Source organism: Chiloscyllium punctatum, chromosome 41 (genome assembly GCF_047496795.1).
Source record: "Chiloscyllium punctatum isolate Juve2018m chromosome 41, sChiPun1.3, whole genome shotgun sequence".
Taxonomy (NCBI): Eukaryota; Metazoa; Chordata; class Chondrichthyes; order Orectolobiformes; family Hemiscylliidae; genus Chiloscyllium; species Chiloscyllium punctatum.
In genome coordinates this window covers 5,676,340-5,693,200 of record NC_092779.1, presented here as the reverse complement: position 1 = coordinate 5,693,200, position 16,861 = coordinate 5,676,340, and the positions used below count along the sequence as shown (strand labels likewise).

The following is a 16,861-nucleotide window of genomic DNA, read 5'->3' as shown; positions in this document are numbered from 1 at the left end:
CCCCCTCCCCACCTGCTACAAATTCACAACATCACCTACAAACTGCTTTGACGTCTGATTGATCACTTTCCATCTCAAACGGCTCAGAAGTACTGAGTGGACAACTGAAGAAGGGTACACCCTCTCTGTCTATGTCTGTCTCTGTCTCCCTCTCTCTGTCTCTTTCTTTTTATCTGGCTATCTGTCTGTCCATCTGTCTGCTTTTTTTTTGCCATTCTTGCCTTCTTTCTCTCGTCTCCTCTCTATCTCTGTTTCCCTTTCTCTTTCTCTGTATTTCTGTCTCTCTGTCTCTAGCAAGTGCTCAACTACCAACCACTGACAAATTCACTGCAGACAATGACTGAGAGATTGCATCCCTGGGATCTATTACACTTCATTACAACAATTCACCCTTGGTGAGTTTATACTGCGGACACTGCCAGGTCAGTGATGGGAGGCTGATGAACAAACAGAGCTCTGTTCTTGATCACCATCCATGGCACTGTCAAAACAGTTACATCGATTTTTAGGAGCACCACTGGAAACCCTGTGCTCTATCTGGGATAAGACCATCTAACTTTACAATGCAGGTCATCAGCCAATAGCCTATAGCAGTCTATTTTAATTCCATAGGCATGGTATAGAAGTGCTAGTGTCAGAATGGGGTAGACAAAGTCAGAAGTCACATGTGTTATGGACCAGGCCAGAACCCCCTCAAACATTCCAAGAAAGTAGCCCAGACCCTAACTTTGCTAGCTGTTCTTAGCAGGTTTAATGTGGATATTCCAAGGGGGATGCAACTGGTCAAATCACTTCGTTTTAACTAAAACAGAATTTATTTACAAGATTGCAGAATGAAAAACAAAAGAGAATCGAATACAGAATAACATAACTGATCTGAAAATCCAGCAGATTATCCCAACTTAATGATGCTGCTCCAAATACTTGCAACAATAACCCTTGGCACAGAAGGTGAAATGAAACACAGGGTCTTACAGGAGAGAGAGAGACAGAGAGAGAGAAAGATGGCAGAATGAAACACCCTCTTCCATGTTGCTGTTTCTTGCACCAGGAGCCTCAAAATTCCTGGCATTCAGTGAATGTCCAGACTACCAAAACTAAATCAAACCAGAGAAAAGCTGAGCTGGGAGAATTGGCCACTCCCCTTTCATTGTACAATTTTTTTAGAAACTTGAGAGCCTTTTTCCTGAGGCAGTATCTGTTAGCTATAATCAAATCGGACCTAACACCCTTCAAGCCCAGACTTTTAAGAACCTGTGTTTTTTTGATCTCCTGAGAAAAAGACTAAGGACAACATAACTTTGTTAAAGAAGCAGCATTATCGCACATGACCAGGTTATAGTCTGACAGGTTTATTTGAAATCACAAGCTTTCAGAGTGCTGCTCCTTCACCTAACAAAAGAGCAGTGCTTTGAAAGGCTGTGATTTCAAATGAATCTGTTGGACTATGATCTGATATTGCGTGACTTCTGTCTGAATTCTATATGTGTACAGATTCCAATTGTGCACACTGCACCTCACTTCACCTCACCATTGTCGAAGTATTACCAAGACAAGTGCAAATGATCGTCTCCAATCATGACTTGCTGATGCTCAACAGGTTTGAGATACACAGCTTACAAAAACAAGAAAATAAAAAAGATGACCACAACTAGTATTTGACGGGTGAACCACCCAATCCAAATGTCAGACGAAAGGTTTGAGTCCAATACCCAATAAATGTCACCTGGAATCCAGCAGAAATTGTCAGCATTTGCTCAGAACCAAAATTATATCAAGTACAAACAGCAAATGACAAGAGTGTGCTGAATCAGGTGCCAAATAAGGAGAAACACTGAATGATGTCTAATCACATAATGACCTGAATGATGTCTAAGACACAACATAAAGACAGGTCTCTGAACAGCATTCTAGAATCATACAGCAGCCTCCAGCAAAGATTACCATAACTAAACCTGAATAGATAAGTAAACCACAGATATATTTCAAAGGCTTGTAATTTTATTGCACTCTGCTAAATTACCTACAGACATAATGTTATTTTATTCAGTCTTCATGCCAATAATCTGTAGCAGTAGTGGTAGAAGTCTGATGTATTTTACATTGGTGCCAGTGAACTTTGTCTGTGTATCATCGTGTCTGCAAATAAAGGAACCGTATTACTGTTTCACTAATCCTGGTGTGTGATGGTATGTCTGTGTCTAAAAGGAGAATGTAACAAAGGGATAGGGTGCAAGAACCAGTACATAGATCAGCAATGATCTCATTAAGTGGAAAAATAGCCTCAAGGGACTTTCCCTTTGTTCCTACCGGCTCCTGTTCCTCCTTCGTTCACTTCAATGCCTTCCCCAGTTTATCACAGCTTAGGTGTTTTACTTTCTCTGTCATCTATTCCATCTTCTGCAATTGTGCTTCACAGATCTGTGAGCATCCCATTCTGCTTGAATGGATGAACAATCTTCAAGCATTGCTCACATTTTTCATTTACCCAAACCATATCTCATTATCTCAATTTTATTCTCATTTAACTTCAGTCCAATAATCCTGCCAGTTAAATTATAGATATTAGTAGTTTAGAGATAAATCTGATTATAAATGATACTACATCATACTTTGCATGATCTGTTCCACTGTGTTTGTTAAAGCTAAATGCTCAAAAGCAAATTGTAGCAATGTAGCATTGATTAGAATGGCATTCTTTCCATTATGTTAAATTAATAGAGGTGGGTGAATTCTATTATAACATTGGAATCCATTTTTTATTTATTATCCATGTTTACAGCCATTTCTTTTTTCAGTTGCACCTAATCAGGATTTCAATGCTAACTTCATTGCTAATTTCCTTTTCTTCATTCATACAGATTGGGAATCAATTCATGACCACCATTATCAGATCCGTGACTAGAAATCTTCTTCTGCAGCTCTTTTTAGCTCAGGTCATAATATGTCCCGAAACCCAAGATGCGCTGCTGTAATTTGCCAATTTTCCTGAGACAGCACCTTCTAAATTCACAACCACTTCCAACTAGAAGAACAAGAGCAGCAGATACATGAGAATACCATCACCTGCCAGTTTCCCTCCTGACTTGCGAAATAAATCACCATTCCTTCAGCATTGCTGGATTAAAATTCTGGAATTCCCCCCCTCGCAACATTGTGGGTCAAACTATAGCAGGTGGACTGCAGCGGTTCAAGAAGACAGCTCACCATCACCTTCTCAAGGGCAACTAAGATTGGGCAATAAATGTTGGGCCCAGCCAGCGATGCCCAAATCCCCTGAATGAATAACAAAAAAAATTCTAACCTGATGCCTGAGAGAAAATCTTGGGACATTTCCTGGAGCACACTATTTCCCATCACATGGGTTGAGCATGGAATGGTATTCAATTGAGATATAAAATAAAGAGTTATGTTCCCCTTCACCTCAGAAGTATTATCGCAGCTGGGTAGAGTAATATTAGCTGGACCTCATACTGCATCATGAAAAAACTGTAAACAAATCTTTGCCTCATGTTATAAATGGAGTCTAACCAAGTTTCTAACTCAATTTCTTTGTCATTATGAATTGATAGGATGTGGGTATGGTTGACTAGGTCAGCATTTGTCATCCATCCTGAATTTTCTTCATTTGTGAACTACTGTCATGAACTACAGTGATTGAAGAGGCAGCTCCCCACTACCCTGATTCATAGGCAATCAGGGATGGGTATTGAATACTGAGTTAATCAACATCATTGACATCCCATGAACGAATGTACAGGAACTTGGCTAGGAATGGATGGGAACAGAAAAAAAACTAAGATGTTTTCTTACAAACAAACTATTTGATTTGAAAAACAAAACTCACATATTAATAAATTTCAGTTCGAGTCAAATTCTGAAGCAGCGAATTTTATTGATACATACTTGCAAGAATGGGTGCCTAACAGGTAAGCACCCCGATCTGAGGGTTACACTCTGATTTATGCTTTTCAGCTGCGTCTCTCGGTCCTCCCCTTTCACCCCATTGGTTACTTTTGCTGTAGCACGTTGCCTATGACAAGCTTGAGCTTCACTCCACCTTTGTCTAGCTTTTCTCCACCTCTGTTTACTTCTCCCATGACTCTAAGCCTGTCGCCTCTTACTCTTATTCATCTCATTCCTTATATGTGACTATCCTGGCATAGTTTGCTGTCTTCGTGTGATCATCCTGCCAAACTAATTTCCATCCGTTGGCCACATCCCTCCTGAGATTGGCACAATATTCTCCTGTTACTGGTACATCCCGCTACACGGTCATTCTGCCCTATTAGTCATAGATAATTCTACCTGTTTTTGCTTCTTCTGTTTTCCTATGCCTGGTACGTCCCGCTACACGGCCACTCTGCCCTATTAGTCAAAAATAATTCTACCTGTTTTCGCTTCTCACTGTTTAGTATTTGCATGCGCAGCCTAATTTTATAATGTAAGCTTTTGCAGAAGCATCACCTGTTCCCTTATTCTGCACAATTTTAACCCTATACCTTATATGATCAATTAGTACTTTGATATGTTTGGCTGTGTTCTTTTACAAACATATTAAAAATACCCAGCTGATAAATGACCATCTGTTTTTTTTATAGGTTGTAGGTGTTGCTGGCTGGCCAGCAATCATTGCCCGTCCCGATTGCCTGTCAGGATTCATCTCCATCCATTTTGTTTTCATTTTACCTGTATCAAATATAGCCTTACTCATAGTGATTGAAATTGTTTCAATGTTATGCGAAGAGAGGTTTAATTTTTCCACTGAATACTACCACAGACATACAAAGCCCTGATTAGATCCCATCTGTGTTGCCCTTGGCACAATACCTCAGATCGGATATTTTGGCTGTGGAAGGAGAGTGGCAAAGATTTCATCAGAATATTACCAGATTTTCACTGGTTGGATTACAACAAGGAATTACATTAACCTGTCTATAGGCCCTAGGAGATGAAAGATGCGGCTGTGATTTGCTGGAAGTTTTAATGATTTTGAAAGGAACTGATTGGGTAGAGAGAAACTTGTCTCTGCTGAAACAAGTGTCTAAATCAAGGTGATTTGATTTGATTTCATTTATTGTAGAGAAAGTGAGGACTGCAGATGCCGGAGATCAGAGTCGAGAGTGTGGTGTGCTGGAAAAGCACAGAAGGTCAGGCAGCATCTGAGGAGCAGGAGAATTGATGTTTTGGCCCCTTCATCAGGAAACGTCATGGTTCCTGATGAAGGACTTATGCCCAAAATGTTGATTCTCCTGTTCCTCGGATGCTGCCCAACCTGCTGTACTTTTCCAGCACCACACTCTCAACTTTGATTTATTGTACTCATGTGTACCTAAATACAGTGAAAAGTTTTGTTTGTGAGTACTACAAGCAGATCATAGTAAGCAATGACATACAGCTCATAGGGTGCTTAGACAGAGTGGGACATACAGGTTATACTGCACCAGAGATGTTCAAAGTAAGATCAACATTTACAAGATCAACATTATTTGAAATTAGAGAGCCCATTCATCAGTCATAACAAAGGGGAGGAAGCTTTTCTTGAACCTGTTTGTGCATGTGTTCAAGCCTCTGTATCTTCTACTTGACAAGAAAAGGTTGCAGGAGAGCATTACCAGGATGGGAGGGGTATTTGATGATGTTGGCAGCCTTTCTGCGGCAATGAGTCATATAACTGGAGTCCATGGATGGGAGGTTGGGATCTGTGATGGTCTGAGCTGTGTACACAACTTTCTGTAGTTTCTTAGAGTCTTGGGCAGAGCAGTTGCCGTACCAGGCCATTATGTGTCTGGATACTATGCCCGGATAAAACCAAGCAAGCTTGATTGACTTTTTATAAAAATAAAATACTGCTAAATAAAATATTCCTTATCCTTGCACACTACTGAAATAACCATTCAATGCCTTCTTCACTACCTCAATTGGACCTTCCTCTCCCACACTTCCAGGCCGTATAATCAAGCTCTAAATACTCACTGAGTAAAAAAAGTGTTTCCTCACATCACTCTATCTTCGTTTACACATCGCTTTAAGTCTGTGCCTTCTTGTTATTGCTCCTTTAATGAGTTGATACAGCTTCGCCCTAACTACACTATCCAGGAAGATAGGGGGCATCAGCTCATATTCTCTGCGTAGGTTGTCAATAATCACTAACAAGACCTGAGCTTCTACTGCAGAGAATACCTTCTGATAGTCCTTCCCATTCCTTATGAGTGTGTCTGATTTCTGCATTGTTGAATCGAACTTGCTGTATAACCAATTCGTGAAATGGTGCTTCAGTGAACAACAGTTACTTCAAGAGGTTTCAGAGCTTGTGAGTTGTATTCACCGGTCTCTGAATTGTGCTTCATGCTTTACCAGGAACAGCTACATCCTTGTCATATTCTTCATGAAAAAGAACCATTAAGCTTAAATTGAGAATTTGTGTGAAACTGTTCCTATTGTTTTTATATTTATTCTGTTTACAAGTAATGAAGGATTGTTTTGCATTCTCCTAATATTGTAAAATGGTTGCAAGAATGCCAGTGATTAAAATGTTGAAATATTTATTGTTTTCTTAGGTTCCTTTGTTGTTCAAATAACAGCGACAGACGCTGATGATCCAACATATGGAAACAGTGCCAGGGTGGTGTACAGTATCCTGCAGGGACAGCCATACTTTTCTGTGGATCCCAAAACAGGTAACTACTTCTAGTTAACCTACACTACGTAGTTTTAATAATCAAACAGTGATCTGGAAGAACTGTGGCTCATTGGGTAAGACTCCCTTGCCTCTGAGTCCGAAGCTTGTGAGTTCAACTCTCTTCCAGAGACCTTTCAGCACAAAATCTATTTGAAGCTCCGGTGAGAGATGGTCTGAAGTGCCTTTTTTTGGAAGCATTGCTAAACCAAGGCACCTCCTCCGCTCTTGGGTGTAGAATAGTGGCACTATTTTGAAAACGAGCAGGTGAGGTCTCCTGGCTAATACTTATACCTTGATCATTGCCACGAAAACAGATGATCTGATTGTCATCAAATTACTTATTCATGGAAGTTTCCTGTGTGCAACTGATGCTGTTTTTCTTACATTTATGTAATAAATTATCAAAGCACAGTCCAAATTGTGTGTAGAGGTTGAACAGAAAAATATTGAAGTATTGCAAATGTAAATGAGTAGGCTGTGTGGCACAACAGCAACAATGAAATGGGCCCATCAGTGACTATACTTTACAAAGTACTTCAGAGCAGCATAGGAACAGGAGTAGGTCATTCAAACTCTTGAGCTGTTCCACCATTCAGTCAGATCCTGGCAGGTCTGTTGCCTAACTCCACAGAGCTGCCTGTGACCCATATCTCTTTATATCTTCACTTAACACAAAAAATCTATCTCATTTAAAAATAACGCTGAGCCAGCACCCACTGCTGTCTGTGGAAGAGAATTCCAAATCTCTATTATCCTTTGTGTGTAGAAATGCTTCCTAATTCAGTGTCAGTAAAGAATTTTGGAATACCTTAAGGTCATGAAGAAATGTCAGCTATTTTATTCTTTTACATTTGCAAGGCATTTTGCTGATGGAAATGTTAAAGCAGTAAATATGCAGCATAAGGGGGAGGCAATAGAAATGGATGGTATGCATTAGAGTTGAAAAGTGTGACGCTGGAAAAGCACAGCTGTTCAGGCAACATCCGAGGAGCAGGAACGAGCTCATTCCTGATGAAGAGCTTATGCTCGAAACGTCAACTCTTCTGCTCCTCGGATACTGCCTGACCGTCTGTGCTTTTCCAGCACCACACTTTTCGACTCTGATCTCCAGCATCTGCAGTCCTAACTTTCGCCTGGTATGTATTAAATCCCAGCACAGTTTATGGGGAGTCCTACATTCTTGATCTCAATGATACTGGCCACATGAGAGGGTGCAAGGACCTTCCAGCAACAGCATACCTCCAAAGATTACATGTATGCTTTTCGTTTGTAACTGTGGCCTCTCCAAAACTATAGTTGCCATAACGATAGCAAAGTAAAATGCTGTGGAGGAAGGAAATCTAAAACTGAACCAGGAAATTCTGGGAATACTCAACTGATCAGGCAGTGCCTAGAGAGAGAGGAACAGCTTCACATTTCAGAATCCACCAAAAGCAGACATTGCTGGAGAAACTCAGGAGGTCTGGCACCATTTAGTTTTTAAAAATAAGTTCATGTTTCAAGTCCTTGAATTAGCTGACAGTGGACTCAAACGTTAACTCTATTTTCTCTTATCAGAAATTGTCAGACCTGCTGAACTTCTCCAGCAATTTCTGTTTTTTATTCAGATCTTCAGCATCTGCATTTCTCTGATGTAGAAGCGAGAACATAGAACATTACAGCACAGCACAGGCCCTTCGTCCCTCGATGTTGCGCCAACCTGTGAAACCAAACTTAAGCCTGTCTATCCTACACTATTCATTTTGCATCCACATGTTTATCCAATGACCATTTAAATTCCCTTAAATTTGGCGAATCTACTACTGCTGCAGGCAATGCATTCTATGCCCCAATGACTCTGAGTAAAGCAACTACCTCTGACATCTGTCCTACATCTATCACACCTCAATTTAAAGCTATGTTCCCTCATGCTAACCACCACCATCCGAGGAAAAAGATTCTCATTGTCCAACCAATCTAACCTTCTGATTATCTTATATGTCTCAACTGAGTCACTTCTCAACCTTCTTCTCTCGAATGAATACATCCTCAAGTCCCTCAGCCTTTCTTCATAAGACTTTTCCTCCATAGCAGGCAACATCCTCGTAAATCTCCTCTGAACCCTTTCTAAAGCTTCCACATTATTCCTATAATGCGGTGACCAGAACTGTATGCAATACTCCAAGTGTGGTCGCACCAGAGCTTTGTACAGCTGCAGCGTGACCTCGTGCCTCTAAAATGCAATCCGTCTACCAACAAAAGCTAATGCTAACACACTGTAAGCCTTCTTAACAACCCTGTCAACCTGGTGGCGACTTTCAGGGATCTATGTACATGGGCAACGAGATCTCTCTACTCATCTACACTACCAAGAATCTTACCATTAGCTCGGTACTCGTTATTCCTGTTTCTCCTTCCAAAGTGAATCACCTCACACTTTTCCACATTAAACCCCATTTGCCAACTCTTAGCCCAGCTCTCAGCTTATCTATGTCCTTCTATAACCTGCAACATCCTTCGTCACTATCCACAACACCACCGACCTTAGTGTCATCCACAAATTTACTAACCCATCCTTCTACACCCTCATCTAGGTCATTTATAAAAATGACAAACAGCAGTGACCCCAAAACAGATCCTTGTGGTACATCACTAGTGACTGAATTCCAGGATGAACATTTCTCATCAACCACCACCCTCTGTTCTCTTTCAGCTAGCCAATTTCTGATCCAAACTGCTAAATCATCCTCAATCCCATGCCTCTGTACTTTGTGCAATAGTCTACCATGGGGAACCTTATCAAATACCTTACTGAACTCCATATACACCACATCAACTGCTTTACCCTCATCCACCTGTTTGGTCACCATCTCAAGAACTCAGTAAGGTTTATGTGGCAAGTTCTACACTTCACTAAAGTGTGTTGACTATCCCTAATCAACTAATCCTCTCTAGATGATTATAAATCCTATCTCTTATAACCCTTTCCAACAGTGTACCCATGACCAAAGTAAGTCTCACTGGTCTTTAATTGTCAGGGTTGTCTCTATTCCCCTTCTTGAACAAAGGGATGACATTTGCTATTGTCCAATCTTCTGGCACTGTTTCTGAAGACAATAATGACAAAAAAGGTCAAATCCAAAGGCTCAGCAATCTCCTTCCTGGCTTCCCATAGAATCCTAGGTTAAATCCTATCCGGCACAAGGCACTTATCTATTTCTACACTTCCCAGAATTGCTAACACCACCTCCTTCTGAACCTCAATCCCATCTAGTCTAGTAGCCTGTATCTCAGTATTCTCCTCGACAACATTGTCTTTTTCCAGTCTGAATACTGACGAAAAATATGCATTTACCGCTTCCCCTATCTCTTTGGACTCTACACAAAACTTCCCATACTGTCCGTGACAGGCCCGAATCTTACTCTAGTCATTCTTTTATTCCTGGTATACTCATAGAAAGCTTTACGGTTTTCCTTGATCCTATCTGCCAACGATTTCTCATGTCCCCTCCTGGCTCTTCTTAGCTCTGTTTCAATCTTTTCTGGCTAACTTGTAACTCTCAAGGCCCCTAACTAAGCCTTCATGTCTCATCCTAACATAAGCCTCCTTCTTCCTCTTGACAAGAGATTCAACTTCTTTAGTAAACCATGGCTCCCAAGGTGGACAACTTCCTCCCTGGCTGACAGGTACATAATTATCAAGGACACTCTGTGGCTGTTTATTGAATGAGTTCCACATTTGAATTGTGCGCATCCCCTGCAGTTTCCTTTCCAATCCTGTGCATCCTAAATCTTGCCTAATTGCATCATAATTGCCTTTTCCCCAGCTAGAACTCTTGCCGTGCATTATATTCCTATCCCTATCCATCTCAAAAGTAAACATAACTGAATTGTGGTCACAGTCACCAAGGTGCTCACTTGCCTCCAAATCTAATACCTGGCTGGGTTCATTCCCCAGTACCAAATCCAATGTGGCCCCGCCCCTTGTTGGCCTGTTTACATACTGTGTCAGGAAACCATCCTGCACACAAAGGACAAAAAGCTGACCCATTGAAAGTACTCGAACTGTGGTATTTGCAGTCAATATTTGGAAAATTAAAGTCCCCATAACATCTACCCTGTTACTCTCACTCTTATCCAGAATCATCTTTGCTATCCTTTCCCTCTACACCTCTGGAACTATTCGGAGGCCTATAGAAAACTCCCGATAGGGTGACCACTCCTTTCCTGTTTCTAACCTCAGCCCATACTACCTCAATAGACAAGTCCTCAAACATCCTTTCTGCCACCGTAATACTGCCCTTGACTAACAGTGCCACACTACCCACTCTTTTACCATTTTCTCTGTTCTTACTGAAACAACTAAATCCTGGAACCTGCAACAACCATTCCTGTCCCTGCTCTATCCGTGTCTCTGAAATGGCAACAACATCGACATCCCAGGTACCAACCCATGCTGCAAGTTCATCCACCTTATTCTGGATGCTCCTGGCATTGAAGTAGACACATTCAAACCATATTTTACATTTTGCAATGGTGGCCTGGTATCCAAAACAAGACAAAGGCGACATAGGGATTGATTATGGTGTTAACAGTGAAAAAGTGAATGTATTTTATTGAATGTTTCAGTGATTAATACACAGACACTTGATTGCTGTCAGCATAGCTGGCTAAATAGTTCCTCAAGGCAGCTCAGTGTGATTCAGAAAGGCTCCTGAAGGGGTCAGTGATACAGGCGGGTCATGTGAATGTCTGGATCATGGAGACTAGAGTGAATCCAATGAACCCAATAGTGGGCTAAGCATCTGCACAGCTGGGCACAGACCCTTCCTATTGTATAACTGCACAGGCTTGCACCCATTTTACATCCTCAATATAATGCTAACTCAATTTCGTCTTTTAATTTCAACACCATGATGTTTAATGAGGACAAATAGTATACTTAGATCATTTATAACCGTCAGTCCACTCCCTTCTTAAACTGCAACTTATTAACTTCATGTTTTCTGATGTGCTTTAAATATTTATTTGCTCAGATTATTTGACTCTTCCAAACTGTAAGTACTTCTTGGACATATGTACTTATTAATAACCAATGACACTCTCAAGGTGAATCCATGACCATATTCTAAATGTTATTGTCTGAGGATTGATCATTTTTGGTGATATTTGCCATACAGTGAACTATGAAATAAATACTCTACTTCCTGATCCAGGGGTTAGTTAGTTTAGTTTGCTGGATGGCTGCTTTGCAATATAAGGGGATATCAACAACACAGGTTCAGTTCCTGCTTGAGTTGCGGTGACCCTCAGGTTAAACCACCACCAAGTCTCTCTCTCTTTGTCTCTCTCTCTCTTTCTCTCTCTCCCTCTCTCCTTAATGAGAGAGTAGCCCATGGTCCAGTAAGATGGTGGCGATTTTAGCTTCCCTTCATTTTATTTTTATTTACTTTTTTAAATTAAAAAAAAATTCCACAAGTTTACAAAAGAAAACTAAAAAAAAGACCAAGTATAAACATTGATATACAGTTAAATCTTAAATAAATGATAACCAAAATCTGTCAAACAAGAAAACAGAAATACCAAGAGGAAAAAAAAGACAAAATTCAACTAACTACTCATCTAACTTACAACTAACCAGAGTGTATCATTAAAATTCTTACATTATTCAAGAGAAAAAAAATCCAAAGGATAACATATAAATTGAGCAGTGATATACATTGTTGTGGTTCTGTTCGCCGAGCTGGGAATTTGTGTTGCAGACGTTTCGTCCCCTGTCAGACCCATAGTATCACTACCAGGGACACCATCACACAAACTGGCTAAACAACTACAGCAGAAACTGAAACACCTGAACAGCAGATCCAGACACTCTATACAATCAACACAGGAATTCTTGGACATCATCAAAAATATACACATAGACAAGGAAGAAACCATGGTCTCATTCGATGTAACTGCACTGTTCACCTCTATCGACAAAACCCTAGCCAGAGAAACAATCGCCAACCTGCTGGATATACGGAACAGACAACAGGAAGTTGAACCTATCAACAAAGATGGCATACTCAAACTACTGGACTTGTGCCTCACAACACACTGCACATTCAACAACCAAATATATGAACAAATCAGCGGCACACCCATGGGCTCACCCATCTCTGGACTCATAGCAGAAGCGGTAATGCAAAGATTAGAACAAACAGTCTTACCGCAAATTCAACCCAAACTCTGGGTCAGATATGTGGATGACACCTTTGTAATCATTAAAAATACAGAAATAGAGCACACACACCGGATCATCAACGCCACACTCAGAGGAATCCGATTCACTAGAGAGGAAGAAAAGGACAACCAACTCCCATTCCTAGACGTGATGGTACAGAGAACACCGAATGGAGAATTCACCACAAAGGTTTACAGGAAAGCCACACACACAGACCAAATCCTGAACTACGAAAGCAACCACCCCAACACACATAAAAGAAGTTGCATCAAGACACTATTCAAAAGGGCCACAACACACTGCAGTACACCAGAACTGCAAAAAGAGGAAGAAGAACACCTATACAATGTATTCGCCAAAAACGGATAACCCTGCAATTTCATCAACAGATGCTTAAGGGAAAGACAATGGAACGAGGACATGCCACAACCCAAAGAACTAGCCACACTACCATACATCAGGAGCATTTCTGAACTGACAGCCAGACTACTGCGACCACTAGGACTCATAACAGCACACAAACCAACAGCCACTCTCAGACAACAACTCACCAGAACGAAGGACCCGATACCCAGCATGAGCAAAACCAATGTAGTGTACAAAATCCCATGCAAGGACTGCACAAAACACTACACAGGACAAACAGGAAGACAGTTAACGATCCGTATACACGAACACCAACTAGCCACGAAACGACACGACCAGCTATCCTTAGTAGCCACACACACAGATGACAAGCAACATGAATTTGACTGGGACAACACTACTATTATAGGACAAGCCAAACAGAGAACAGCCAGGGAATTCCTAGAGGCATGGCACTCATCCACAGATTCAATCAATAAGCACATCGACCTGGATCCAATATACCTACCACTGCAACGGACAGCTGGAACTGACAACCGGAAGCGGCAGATTCAAACCACTACAAATACAGGAGGAAAGATCACAGAAGCGCTTCACAGGAGGCTCCCAAGCACTCAGGATGTTACCTAGACAAGGGACGAAACGTCTGCAACACAAATTCCCAGCTCGGCGAACAGAACCACAGCAACGAGCATCGGAGCTACAAATCTTCTCACAAACTTTGAAGTGATATACATGCTCGGAATGTGTTAACATCAGATCACAACACAAACCAGTATTTATCCAAAACATCCCGAGCATAGCGCATATAAAATTCACAAAAATAAAAGCTCTTTAGTACATTCAGATCAATATAATAGAAAAAACCCATTTCTAAATAGTAAAAAAAAGTATAAAATGTATTTAAATGGAGATCTTCCCCCTTATTCCCAGGGGGCATCACTTCCTTTCCAAAAAACCCATCATAACCTCTCCCAACTAGTGCCCCACCCTTGACCCAGGCACCACACGATATGATAAAGAAAATTCAAGTATACTACTGAACTAGAACTAACAGTGAGTACCCTATCCCCCACCCACACCAACACCTGGATATATTTGGTAATGTTAATACCATATATGAACATATATGACTATAAAATTACAGTCTCAGCAAATAATAATTAAATATATTAATACAAAATAACAGGGGAAAACAACCCCGCTCCCAAGGACAAAGATAAAATAAGATAAGGTAGCCACCTTCCCCCCATCTACATTAACTAGCCCCCCTGGCCTATATATATATATATATATATATATAAAAAGGGGAAAGGAAATCGCTAAGTAAAGGATGAATAAATAAGTCCTTCTTCCCACCCCCCCGTAGATAATATTAAGCAGTAAGATAATGAAAGGAAAAAAATGGGGTGGGGGGGGTTGACAGAGGTGGGGGTAGGGCAAAACAACATCAATTAACTCTTATAATTTGTCTAAGAGAGTCCAAAAGTTCCTTGGCCTTCTCCGGTGATCCGAAGTTAAACACTGACCCTTCATGGCTATAGCGTAATATAGCTGGGTTGAGCAAGGAGTATTGAATGTTTAAATCCCTTAAACACTTCTTTGCTTCATCAAATGCCTTCCTCTTTTGAACCAAAGCTGGGGAAAAGACCTGAAATAACATAATCTTGGATCCGTTATGAGTCATGGCTTGTGGATCTTTCCCAAGATTTTTGGAGGCTTCCAAAAGCATCTGCCTCACCTTATAGCTCTGCAGCCAGAACAGGACCATGCGCGGGCGCTGGTTCGAGCCGGGCCCACATATTGCAACTCAGTAGGCCCATTCTACCCTTACCTGGCCTGATCCAGCCTCCAGATTCAATAACTGTGGAAGCCACTGTTCAAGGAACCTTGTAAGCTGGCCTTCTTCTTCCCGTTTGGGATGACCCAGCAAACGAATATTTTTTCGACGACCTCGATTCTCAAGGTCGTCAATATGGTTCTCTAAGGTCCGGACTTGCTGCTTGAGAGTCCGGACCCGATCCATGGCTGATTCTGCAATGGCCTCGGAGGTGGCGGCCTTTAGCTCCGCCCCTCCGACTCGGCATTCAATTTCTTCGATGTTTCGGTCGTGCTTTTGTAGCGCGGCCGAGAATGAATTCCACCGACTTGTGGACTCTTCGATGAAGGCGTCGATCTTCGCATTGAGTTTGGAGATTATTTCCGCGAGGCTCGCCACCGTAGGTAAGTCCCCCGGGCGGCTGTGGACACCTCTGCTGCAGCTGGGGAGGGTGGGGGAGGGGCTCCTGCCTGCTGAGAACTGCAGGCTCCTTTCCCCCTAGTCATTTTTACAGGAGACTGAACTATATAAATTTAGTATTAAACCACTAATTACATTAAATAAAAACTATTTTTAGTTGATTTGGTGAGTGAGGTGGGGGAGGGTGGCCCACTTTGCCTAGGTCTTAGGAGGAGCACTATAGACTCAGACTTGCTGAGTTGCCGCCATCTTGGATCGCCCCCCCTTCATGTTTATAAGTAGATTACTGGTCTGAGGTTCAGCAGTCGTTTATTGACCTCTGTCAGCTGAAGCAATTACTAATTTCCACTTGTTTCAGAAATGATTTGGATATTTACTTCTCAACAGTAAAGTCACAATTGGTAATTTGGAAGCAAACAAAGTTCACAAAATAAATAAATGAACCAGGTGACTTAGCGGACAGCATTTTACAGACTTTTTTTAAAAAACTCTTTAACAGTCTGAACAGGAAGTCATTAAAATACTTTCCTCTTTTGTGGTAATCATAGAAAGAGCATCAATACCTCTTCACTTAAACAAAGAACTGTGGATGCTGGGAATGAAACAAAAACAGAAATTACTGGAGAAATTCAGCAGATCTGGCGGTATCTGTGGAGAGAGAAACAGAGTTACTGTTTTGAGTCAAATGACTCTTTATCAGAACTGAACTCAAAATGTGAACTCTGTTTCTCTAGCCACAGATGCTCCCAGACCTGTTGAGTTTCTCCAGTAATTTCTGTTTTTGTTTAATAACTCTTTACTATTGCCTCAGCATCCTTATCACTTGCACTTAAACAAGAACTTGGGATATTACAGGGTGGACTCAGTGGCAGCTCTTTCTTGAATTAAAAAGGTTGTGGATTCCGGTTCATGCCCTTTTTTACAGACTTGTTCACTCATTGCTATTTTCACCTGGTTTATCTTTAAAAATCTCCGAACACATCCCAAAGCAGACCTGCAGAACTCCAGAGCAAATGCTGGAAAGCGGGATTAGGGCAGGATGACTCATCATTCAGCCAAGACAAATACAGTGAGCTAAGTGGCCTCTCTGTGTGCTGTAAACTTTTCATGGTTTCCAAGATAATAAGAAAATATCAGTGTACAGAGTAAACAGACAATTCACAACAAGCCAGGTTCAAACTTGTCTAGACTACTTTCATAGAAACATAGAAAATTGGAAGAGAAGTAGGCCATTCGGCCCTTCAAGCCTGCTCTGCCATTGTGTATGATCATGGCAAATCACCCAACCCAGTCCCCTGTTCCCACTTTCTCCCCCATACCGTTTGATTCATTTATACCTAAAGATTATGAGTAACTCCTACTTGAAGAC

At 41.3% G+C, this 16,861-nt stretch overlaps 1 protein-coding gene across 15 annotated transcripts in view; it reads left to right on the top strand.

Annotated features, from left to right (window-relative positions):
* The window catches only part of LOC140464827 (cadherin-12-like), a 627,324-nt gene that overhangs the window by 437,720 nt on the left and 172,743 nt on the right, over positions 1 to 16,861 (top strand). For all 15 annotated transcript variants that reach the window (XM_072560318.1, XM_072560312.1, XM_072560316.1 and 12 more), the window contains one exon: positions 6,561 to 6,680. In XM_072560318.1, the coding sequence (XP_072416419.1) occupies positions 6,561 to 6,680 (120 nt within the window). The remainder of the gene's footprint in view (positions 1 to 6,560; positions 6,681 to 16,861) is intronic.